We start from the raw sequence: 11,188 nt of genomic DNA, 5'->3' as shown, positions 1-11,188 counted from the left end.
GTGAGTGAGTAAATTCGAGTAGTTTTGACCCAGGAAGCGAAATTTGAATATCACACACTTAGGTGCAAGATTATGCCAAAATTTCATGTTTTCCGTCCCGTTTTTGCTCATTTCTCGAAGGCAAAATGAGCAAGAAGGCTCATTTGTACATCATTCTAGAGAGAAATAAATGGCCTTTTTAGAAAGTCAACCATGGATGGGGAAATGTTGGCAGTTTTCTCAAAAAATGCTTGAATTCAAGAAGTTTTAGATTTGTGTGTTTGTTTTTTGAGTTGCAAAATCCACTTGAACATGACGCTGCTTTTTTCGAGGTTTCTCAAGAACCATTCTAGCCACAGAATTCGTTTTGGCATCGTTGGATAGGGAATTGAAAAGTCGATTCAGTCGTGACAACGTTAGTGAAGAAATTCGAGCAGTTTTGACCCAGAAAGCGAAATTTGAATATCACACACTTAGGTGCAAGATTATGCCAATATTTCATGTTTTCCGTCTCATTTTTGCTCATTTCTCGGAGACAAAATGAGCGAGAACGCTCATTTGTACATCATTCTACAGAGAAGTAAATAGCCTTTTTAGAAAGTAAACCATCGATAAGGAAATGTTGTCAGTTTTCTGAAAAAATGCTTGAATTCAAGAAGTTTTAGATTAGCGTGGTTTTTTTTTTGAGATGCAAAACCCACTTGAACATGACGCTGCTTTTTTCGAAGTTTCTCAAGAACCATTCGAGCTACAGAATTCGTTTTGACATCATTGGATAGAGAATTGAATGGGGGGGTCATGACCCCCATGATCCCCCCCAGGATCCGCCCTTGCGTCTACTTTAGCTATTATTTGATAAGCTGGATAACTTACCTCTGGGTAATCGCTTTGAAGAATGCCTCTGATGTTCGTTTTTCACAATCTCCACTACGGTATCCGAGAATCCGATGTCGTGGTGCAACTGGCCCTGGTGCCGTTTTCTTGGTGAAGGACTACGCTGAAGTGAAGGAGAATGATCTCTTCTGAATCCCCCCAAAAAGCCCATTAAATAAATTCGGTTGCGGCAATTCAAAGCACTTGCCTGATGCTGGGGCTTCTTCCATGAGAGTTTCCATAACCAGAAGGATGGAGATGTTGAGGTTGATCAGTTGTGCTGTCACACGAAGGTCTCCGCGAGCCGAGGACATCCGCCAACTCCGTCATCTAAACGAAAACCCATTAAATTGATTAAAACTGATGCGGATTTATTTAGGGTGCAACCAACGACGTTTTAATCTTCGTGACTTTAACAGTAAAAACAGCTAGCAAACAGTCAAGAAGACCAAAACCTGCCGTTTATGTGAAAAAATCGTTTGAAAATAAACAGTTAAATGGACCATTTATCTATGGACTGCAAAGGGCATCCCCTAATTGTTTATAGTCTAAACCTCATTCATAAAACAGATTCCTTGCATGTGCAACAAGTTCCATTTGAATAAAACATGCAATTAGTTAACTTGTTAAAACCATACGAAATGCATGCAAGTAGATGTTGATAAGAAACACCCAAGTATCGAAGCTCACTTTGAAAACCCTCGCATTGGGACAACTTGAGTGTTTCTTATTGTTGGAAAAATTGTGAATAGAAGTAAACATTTGATCAGTGCAAATCGCAAGAGGGCTTTAAATAAATTACTCTCGGGCAGAACGAGTAGTTATTGAAAGAACTTTGCAATTTGTGGTCGGTAAACTATAGTGACTAGAAGACCAAAGTCGTGACGATTTGTTGAAAGTTAGTGTTAGAGTTTCGGAAACATTAGCAATTAACCAGTAAAGGATTCAGTTAAGCATGCTCAGCCGTACTAGAAAAATACAAGTTAAATGCGTTAAAATATCCATACACATGTCTCTAACTGTAGAAGTGTGTGGAATGGTTGCATTTCAATGAAATTGCAGCGTTTTCGTCAGTTAATCGAAACCGGTAAGAAGCAACAACTGGGAATTTTTGTCAGAATTATTAAAAACGCTGCAATCCCGATCGGTTAGTGATTTTTGGTAAGTAGTTGTAAAAACATTTAATACGGCACTGGCTATGCTTTTCACTAATTGTACCTTCTAAGACTTGTTCTAAGACTATAACATCAGATTTTTGATGGATCTGTAAAAAATTACCAAGATGGAACATTTATTTCTGTAACATTTTTCACTAATTTAGCTAAACAATAAGCTATCGCTCTTCTACTGAATAACACGTCTCTAGAACTAACTGGTGGTTTTTTAATTTTTTCTAATTTTAGGCTTGCTGCTGCTCATTTTTTAACTCAGTTCAATTGCTTCGACCTAATCGCCTATTTATATTAGAATTATGTTACCATCAAGTTGGTTACGATGTTCACCTTTTTGTTCCTGAAACAGAAAAGAGTCATTGTTATTCATTCAGTTGGTTTCAAGTTTTTCGTCAAAATTTCCGTTATTAATTAAGCCTAGCATTTTTCGAGTTGTGTCCGTTTCCGGAGTGAAACTCTGATTCGAATGAATCAAATAATTCCAATCGGGAACGTAGCTGATAGTGGTTTTCGCACTCGCACTCACAGGTCTCTAAGAGAGATGCAAGATAGCGGGCGCGTTGCTACGTTCCAACTTGCCACCTTCACGGCTCAAAATTACTGAGTGCGAAACTTGGTAAAGTGTGCTTTTTTAGTTTGTTTTGAGTGCAAAAGTACGCACTTATACAAGACGTTGTTTGCGAAGTAAGCGAATGAGGGTAGCACTCGAGCGAAATTAGTGCGAGTAGTTGATTTCGCAGGCCTTAATTACACGTTTCTAGCGAATTTCTTCTTATTTTCGAACAAATTTCGTCCCATCTGCTTTGCAGCCACGATCCAAAGAGTCGAAACCTTTTTAATTTTTCCGGATCCACTTTTTCTTGATCAAAGTTCTCTTCTCTTGTCGTGTATTTTCTGCGATTTTTAAGTGGAATTTTCATTCGGAGTTATGGTTTTCCTTCCTGTTGTGAGAATATACGGAGTGATGCATCAATTTGAGTACAACCGTTTTTATCATCAAAACTTTTCCAAACAAATTAATCGATTGCAATGCGGTTCAAAACGGTCAGCAAAAAAATGGACAAACCAAAAACGTTCTCTCTGCATATTTTCAGTCAAATTTTTGGGCATAAAGTTGGGAAAAAACTCAATTTTTTGTTTCAACTGTATAAATATGAGGTAGCGCAAGATAATTTATGAGAAAGGACCTCCGAAGTGAAGATCTGTTCTGCTGAGTTGAAGAAACTTCTTTTATAAAAAGTTTTCTGCAAGCTTTGCTCTTTTCATAGAAGGTGTTTTTGGGGCGTGATCTACGCTTCAAATGCAGACAACTGAAACCACCCTATATGCAAGGTGGTAGAACTTACAGGGTGGACGATTTAAAACATGTTTCCTTAATACCACCCTATCTAAACTGCCAGTTTTTGTGGTGAAATTTCAACAAGAATATTTACCGTATAGATCGATTCCTCTTGGTGTTGCGTCGTGCCAACGAAATTAACGATCTCTCTTCATGATGGTGCTGATCAGAATGCTCCTGTCCGCCCATAAGGGGCGCCCCTTCAAGGCTTATGGAGCCAGTTCGGGAGCCCCCAAGATGTCCCGCCATCGTATCCATGAGACAATCGAAAAATGATGCTTTCTGTTTTTGAAAATGGCATAGTTCAATACGGAAGCATTGCTGTTAGAGTTTGGGGAGGGTCTGTACTAATCAAACAGGTTGCCTAAACCTAACAGCGCAAAATCTGATACTAAGTTAAATTAAAAGAAGCTTTCGGATTAATCAGTGGGTACCTGTGTGGAGTTAGAAGAGCTTGTCTGTTGTTGAATGACTAGATCGGGTTTTGGTTGATTTTTTTTTAAGGGGGACTTTTTCAACTTGAATGTATTCAAAAGTATAGCGCTAGCCGTATTTACAGTTTTATGGGGGGTAAAATGTGTTGAATGGCTGGAAAAGATTAGCATAGCCGCATGCACTGTCAAAACACATGAAAAATGGAAAAGTAGCCCATAACAGATCGTCCAGATTGTGCGATGCGAACCAGATGAAGAGCAATGGAGTCTTCAGATCCACATTCTCAAGCAGCAAGGTTGCCATAAATATAAACGCTCTAGAAAAAGTTGGCATGCCTATGTATAAGTCTAAAAATTACCTAGAAAAAGAGAAGAAACAACAAGTAGAAGAAGGCATGCAAAGAGGTCCTCAACACACTACTAGTAGTAACTAGCCAACTAATCAATACAGGAAGTTTTTTGGGTATGGCGGGAGAAACTGGCCTTTTTGTGAGCAAAATTCCATGTAAATTCTGCTCATTTTTTCCTCGTGAAAATGATCTTTCGCTACAGAGTGTCGGGAAAAGTGTGGACTATTTTAACTGCGGATTTTACCACATAAAACGATTTTTGCTCAAACACAGTCACTTTAGTTTGCGTCTGGATTCTTTACAACTCATTGGGTTATTATTTGTTTAGCGAGTGAACATTGTGAGCGCGATTTTCATAAGAACCTATTGAAGGTCCGGAAATTTTTTTTTTTACTGCAGAGGTCATTTCCCTGGAGCAGTAACCAACCTTGAGGATTTTTTTAAGGATTGACCCGGAAAAATCTCCATTTTTAAAACATGTCGGCTTAGGTTTAAGAATTCTTAGTAATTTGCAACGGGAATTTGATTTTTACTGGCTTAATCCTGTTTTGGAGATTAGGATAGTGGAGACTGACACGTTTTTGAGTAGAAATCCCCATGTTCTGCTACCAAGTAGGTAGTTAACTTTTTCAATTCAATTTCCAGACACTCTGCTTATTTTTGGGATTTTTAACGATCAAAATTTGGTGGAACTAAATTGTTTTGTGTTTTAAATCATAACAGGATTATAAATTTCTCACCATACCTTCCGTGATTGTTTTTCTACCAGTATTCTACTCAAACAATCAGAGAATCTGATTGCTGGCTAAAATCGACAAAAACTAAACTAATACAGTGAACCAGTAACGAAACGAAAAAAGAACGTCTAACAAATATCAAAAATCTACGAACAGGACACTGTACTATGAATGAGAATCTTGGAAAACTTTCTAAGAACAAATACAAAGAACTAATTACCATATACGTATAAAAACATCTTTTCAAAGAACTTCAGTTTATTTTCAGCTGTTGCCTGGGCAAATTTGGATTTCTTATACGCATATGCAGTTGAATAAAGTAATAATTAGAAATTCGTGAAAAGTGTATGTAAAAAGTGAAATTCAATAATAATTCATACTACCGCAATATTTGCAGATGGGCTATTTCCAAATCCCTGAAATGAAATAAAGATGACAAAAATTTGCGGATACTTTTCATGTGTGTTGTATCGGAAATTGCTTTCCATCTGTCTGTATTTGTGCGTCGGTTTCTCATTTATAATACTTATTCTCTGATTTTCTAGATCAACATTTCGAGCACAACCTTTGATCGAGAAAACCATCGCTGACACATCGAATCGAGCTTTTTAAAAGGGGGAGATCTACTGGAAATTTAGGTAAGTCGTGAAAGTAGAAATTGTCTAAAACTATATAAGTGTGCGCTAGTTTCTGCGACAGCCATACCAGTCAGAACTATAGAAATCTGCCAGTTTTTCGGCCCGGATGCACTTTCTCTGAACTGTCTAGTTTAGCTATCGAAATCTAAAAAAATCACTCTATAACTCGCGTTAAACGTCTTACAGCGCTGAAGACTTTCCTAGTCACAATAAAGGAAACAAGAAAATACACACCGCATAACATTCAATCACATTGAACCATCGATCACGACATTAACAAATGGAAATTAGAAACTAGGCTAAAGTGTTCTGTGTGTAATCGAATCCAATGTTTCGCACTTAACCGAATCTGGCACTCAACCCGATAAAACACCCACAAGAAACATGTAGAAAAAGTGCCAACTCAAAACCGAAAACCGTCGAAAATGGCACAAGCACACCGCAATTAAGGCAAATAAAAACGATCATAGTAACAATGATAAAATGCGCTTTTATTAACAAATAACAATACAAAGCTTGGAAACAAAAACAGAACATGTTACACCTGGGAGTCTAGCTGAATAGTCAGATACTCTACTGAACTAGACTGGAACAAATGAAAAAAATCAAAACACAAAATAAAACTGCAAAAAACATGCAAAAGCAAACAATGAAGAATAAAATGAAATATTGTCGACTTTCGCTGGTTTAGGTTTCGCTTTTTCCAAAGTTAGCTGTGTGAATTGGATGAAATTTACCACTGCTCACTTTTTCTACATTTTTTCTTCACTGGCTAATTTCGGAATTTATTTCGAGTCTAAAGTCCGCTGAAAGACACTCTTAACATTGCTTACCAATGCCATTAATAAATAATGAAAAACTGTCTGCAAATAAGTCAAAATGGTTGAACGAGATTTGGATTTCGAGAAAAACTGGACTAAATTTGATTTGAACAGATTAGTGGTGTTTGCATGTCCAAAATTACACTGAAAATATGCACAAAATGTAGAAATTGGATACACCAAGAAGAAGAAGAAAGGAGAAAGTTTGCACTACTAGACGCGATTTTTAGGCAAACATCGCAACTTGACTGAGTGATAGAGGGTTTATAGATTGTGTTCCCAGCATGAGGTGATTGGGACTGAATGTTTGAGTTTTACGATTAAATTTGAGCAAATTTGAGGCACCAAAGAGGATTGACAGCAAATGCTTAAAAGCTCCCCGTTGGTGCCAACATAAAAATGGTTTGTTAGTTCACATGAGCTGAGCTGGTGAACCAGCCGACTTACCGGTATCCCAGTCGGTTCCAGTTGGCCAAAGCGTGTGCTCCTCCAACTCTCCAATATCAGAAGACCTCCATAAATTTTACCCACAGTCAGTTTCAATTGATTCAGATCGCTGGTTGGCGGCACCAAAATATTCACCATATTTTTGGCCTGCAGCGGCCAAATGTTCTTGATTGTCTCGCGAAGTTCATCATCGGCCTGATCCATCTCTTCAGCTGCATTCACACGTTGGATAAATCGCCTGTTGGTTAACTTTCCAGTCTATTACCTGGCCGCATTTTGATCGCCAAGTTCTCCCTGATCAACGCAAACAGCGTGGTGGTGAAGTAGACTTTTCCCTCATCGTCCACCGGCATATTCATGCGAATCAACTTCTTGTAGGCCAATCGATTCGGGCACTTGTTGCCAAACCCCAAGGGCGGGTCCATGTTCTTCAGCATGTCGTACATTTCCGTGAAGTGTATTCTTCCCCTGATGGTCGCGATTTTTTGGTAGTAATCTAAGGGGTTTGATTGCGCTTTACTTACGTTGCATTCGGGTCGTATTCCGCCCAAATTCGCACAAACTCGTCCAAATGGTGCGCCCCCAAAATGGAGGAATCTCTCGTCAGGTAGTCGAAGTTGTCCATAATAACGGCAACGAACAAATTGAGCATCTGCAAATGAACATGGAGTTCAGTGGGCGATTGTGCAAAAGTCAGATGTTAGGTTTGCAGAAGCCACCTCTGAGGATGGCAGCTACTTGGGCTAGTGAAACATCACTACTAAAGAAACTGTTGATGAGCCTCGATCAAGGATCTAAGATATGGAAATCACCAGATCGTCAATCTTCCACACCTCCAGAAACTTGCTCATATCACCAACTTCTTAACCATCTTTTAACGGGAATTAGGTGATGAATTTCAGCATGGGATAATCCACACCATTACACAGAGCAAGCAAAATACTTACAAGAAACGAACAGAAGAAAATGAAAGAGACAAAGTACATGTAAGCCAGGTTGGAGCCGCATTCTTTGCCAATTTTCCCGGTGTTCGTATCGCATTCCTGCCCTTTGATGCAGGACAGCATGATGCTGGGCCAGTTTTCCCCTGTTGCACACCTGCAAATCCACCGAAAATATATAGGGTGTCCCCAAAACAGGCGGCTTTGCATTTACCGAAACAGCAGCATCAAGCCCTGGATGAAATTCCGGAAATTGTTGTGCCGATTGATCGATTCACTGGGCAGCTTGATGTTGCCAAAAACCTGCGAAATTGGCCACAATTAATCCCGGAACTAGCGAATGCGAAGTGGTCCTAAAAAGCGATTTGTCTGCTTACCTGCATGCCGATGATGGCGTAAATGAAAAACAACATTGCAATTAGAAGACAAACGTATGGAAGAGCTTTAAAGCTCTGGACAAAAGTCCATAGCAGAATGCGAATGGTGTATCCTTGTCGCAGCAGTTTGATTAATCGGGCAGCCCGGAAAAGCCTGAGAAAACCGACGTTGATGAAGTTGTCCTGAAAATTGCGCAAATCCATTAAAACCTGCCGGAAAGCCTTCAAATATCTACAATTAATTTCGTTTGAAAAATTTAATTTCGTTTCCTCAATTCAGCCTTAGGGTTTGCTAATTGCTAACACCAAACTTCCATTCTGGATACTTTAAGGAAAAGCTACATCAATATACAGGATGTTCACAGTGAAAACCCTGTATAGATCATCTAAATCAAAGTAGGCCCCAATTTAGGTTTTCGGAAAAGTTAAATTAGGCCTGCTTTGCACACTTTTCTAGAACTAGAATTGAGTGAAACACTACGTCTAATAGTCTACTCTAATCTAAGCGAGGAAATAATCGAAACAAAATGAAACAAAAATCGACGAGATTGTATTTACAAAAAAATTTCGTGTGTACACAGTGTTTCGGTGTAGTTGAGTGTCCATTTCAGTGATTTTGTACTTACCAAAACACGCGCTGATTGAACCGTTTTTCGAATTTTTTCGTACACTATTCAAAACGTGCTACATGCAAACAGTTAAAGTTAGGATCATTTTCGTTTTGATTCCAGGATTTCGAACAAGCAAATGCTTTTAGTCACAATATGGCTCAACTTTTCACTGCTGTGGTTTGTTTGGAAAAATACACTGGTTTTCCTCAAGTTTAGGCCAAGAAAATGAATGATACTTCACAGCCATATCACAAATAAAATAAGCTCGTAGAAATCTCAGAAAACAAACCTTCAACCATTTTCCAATAAGGGCGGGAACATCTAGCTCTTTTGTCTAAAAAAACATAAAATACGATAAATCTAGGTTAGTAACATTGAGGTGAGTGAGCTAAGAACTAGTCAAGTGCTATGTAAGTTGGAGCATGCCATCGAAGAAACTAACCTGGCTATGAATTCTAGGGATTATTACCAAATTAATAGTGTTAAGTACTGGCCCAAAACGTATAGAATTTGGTGGAAAATAACTTGTATAATGTAAAACTCCTAGGTTCTATGGGAAATCAGAGAATAGAATCACTAGAGCTGCAAGATGTCTAAGACTTAAGAGGATCAACTAAAAAGGGGGCGATTTGTTAGAGTAACTTTATTTGTTTTAATCGGTTGTTGCTTCCAGAGTAAGTCGGAATAAAGCAACAATTAAACTGGTTATAATGCATTATTTTCGAGTATTTCCAGCTTTTATTCGCAGGGACAAATCAGGTCTTTTGCTTGCTGTTACGGGTTTTTGGGGTCGAAAATGTAATTTTTCAGGAAGGGTTTTGAAACGGGTTTATTCATGACGGATTTACCATTTGCCTTTCTTCTATTTTGAAAACAAACATACGAAAGTCTTTTGTTTTGAGTAGAATTCCTGTCGCTTACTGCCTTTACTGTATACATACTAAAATGGAAAAGGAAAGTTAAGAATGCAAATTATCCTTATTTATGATCGAGATTTTTATTTTGCAACATTTCCCTTAGGCTTTTTGGATCGGCTTTCTTCAGCAGAAACATCAAATGCATTTTTCAGCTTGAAACTTCGACTGAATTTCTCGTTTCGCAACATTTTTTGGATCACCCTTCTGTAGCAGAAAAATCAAATGGATTATTTAGCGTGAATTCTTCTATATTAAAAAAAAATTGTTATCATTCTTTGAATGTTTTATTGGCCAAAAAAGACCACTTTCAGTTCGAAACTAGTTGGGTTTTGAGTGGCGTGAAAACCGATCTGGAAAATCCAATAAACAGCAAAAAGCACATAAAGACACCCGCAATAACGCGACTGGAAGCAAAGTAAAGTTACTGTAAAAACCCGCCAAAGAATCAACTGGTTAGTGAGACTGTTTAAGAGGATTTGGTAAATAGATCTGATGTAAAACAGAGCAATAGTAATAATAATAATAATAATATAGTAATTATTGATAAAAAAAAGTTGTTGATATAAATGACATACCCTGTCTTTTGTCATTCGCTCAGCTCGTTCCTTGAAGTAAAAGAAACATTTAGTAACAAATACACAATTAAATAAAAGTTTAGTAACACATTGAACGGTCTGGTAGCGAACTGTTTTCCCACGTTCAGGTGAAAATAAATGCTGTTTATGATTGGATTTTTCGTAACGGAAAACAATTGGCTAAAAGACACGCATTAAGAACATTGGTTGTGCAAATATCATTAACAAATATCCATGGACATTCCATAAAATGCATTGTCAATATGTGATGTTCAGCTGGTACTTGAATGTGATTTTGCAATAAAAGCTGACCGATTTTTCGGTTTGTTTCGGTTAGTTGGCGGTACCACTAGCAAGTACCAACCGAACAGGAAAATTTTGCAAAATTGCCATTAGTTGCAAGGTGGGTGCACGACGCCGTGGGTGCTGAACAGCGCAGTTTTTGTTGTTTTTTTTAGTTGGCAAACGCTATATCACAAAAATCACATTTGTACCTTCCAGATCAGTCGCCCGTATATCTGTCAGTGTGTGTCAAATTGTGGCATTTTGTAAAAACAAGTAAAAAACAAGTTGAAATATATATTTATATATATACAAGAAGTAGAGGAACATGACATTGATACTTACGCCGAATTCCACAACCATTGCGTCCACTATGCTGCCAATCACGGTGACAAAGTCGAACGTGTTCCACGGATCTTTGAAGAAATTCTAGAAAATCGAAAAAAAAATCAGTAGTGAAGTGATCGGGCCGATTAACTGCCGCTACTGGTTGTACCGATTTTTTAAAGCCTGTCCTGTACTCGGTTATCTAATTTGAAACAAAAAGTCAATTCAATCGGTTAGAGTCATTGAGGAAAATTCGAAATAAACAAAATATTTATGCTGTCAAATCTACGAAAAGCTCAGCATCAATCCACTCTGTCTTCAAAATTGTCCAGAGTGTTGCCAGAACGCCACTTCCACGTTCTCTGTGA

General features: G+C 38.1%; 1 protein-coding gene and 1 long non-coding RNA gene across 8 annotated transcripts in view; one reads left to right on the top strand and one right to left on the bottom strand.

Annotated features, from left to right (window-relative positions):
- Positions 1–9,014, top strand: part of LOC125505096 — a 20,833-nt gene extending 11,819 nt beyond the window's left edge. The window contains exons 2-3 of the long non-coding RNA XR_007281914.1: positions 5,430–5,522; positions 8,840–9,014. This is a non-coding gene — a long non-coding RNA (uncharacterized LOC125505096). The remainder of the gene's footprint in view (positions 1–5,429; positions 5,523–8,839) is intronic.
- Positions 1–11,188, bottom strand: part of LOC109540220 (voltage-dependent calcium channel type A subunit alpha-1) — a 60,977-nt gene that overhangs the window by 11,146 nt on the left and 38,643 nt on the right. For 2 of the 7 annotated variants that reach the window (XM_048668135.1, XM_048668136.1), the window contains exons 24-36: positions 10,839–10,922; positions 10,212–10,241; positions 9,009–9,053; positions 8,109–8,291; positions 7,946–8,034; positions 7,738–7,888; positions 7,315–7,442; positions 7,056–7,258; positions 6,791–7,002; positions 3,458–3,645; positions 2,355–2,364; positions 1,061–1,182; positions 853–1,001 (exon numbers count right to left, since the gene is read on the bottom strand). In XM_048668135.1, the coding sequence (XP_048524092.1) occupies positions 853–1,001; positions 1,061–1,182; positions 2,355–2,364; positions 3,458–3,645; positions 6,791–7,002; positions 7,056–7,258; positions 7,315–7,442; positions 7,738–7,888; positions 7,946–8,034; positions 8,109–8,291; positions 9,009–9,053; positions 10,212–10,241; positions 10,839–10,922 (1,594 nt within the window). Of the gene's footprint in view, positions 1–852; positions 1,002–1,060; positions 1,183–2,354; positions 2,365–3,457; positions 3,646–5,267; positions 5,301–6,790; positions 7,003–7,055; positions 7,259–7,314; positions 7,443–7,737; positions 7,889–7,945; positions 8,035–8,108; positions 8,292–9,008; positions 9,054–10,211; positions 10,242–10,838; positions 10,923–11,188 lie in introns of all 7 variants that reach the window. The other 5 variants (XM_048668139.1, XM_048668140.1, XM_048668134.1 and 2 more) reach the window with 4 other exon arrangements.

Source organism: Dendroctonus ponderosae, unplaced genomic scaffold, assembly GCF_020466585.1.
Source record: "Dendroctonus ponderosae isolate FM_Combo_2020 unplaced genomic scaffold, Dpon_F_20191213v2 Dpon_F_20191213_7, whole genome shotgun sequence".
NCBI lineage: Eukaryota > Metazoa > Arthropoda > Insecta > Coleoptera > Curculionidae > Dendroctonus > Dendroctonus ponderosae.
This window is presented reverse-complemented; position numbering and strand designations above follow the sequence as displayed.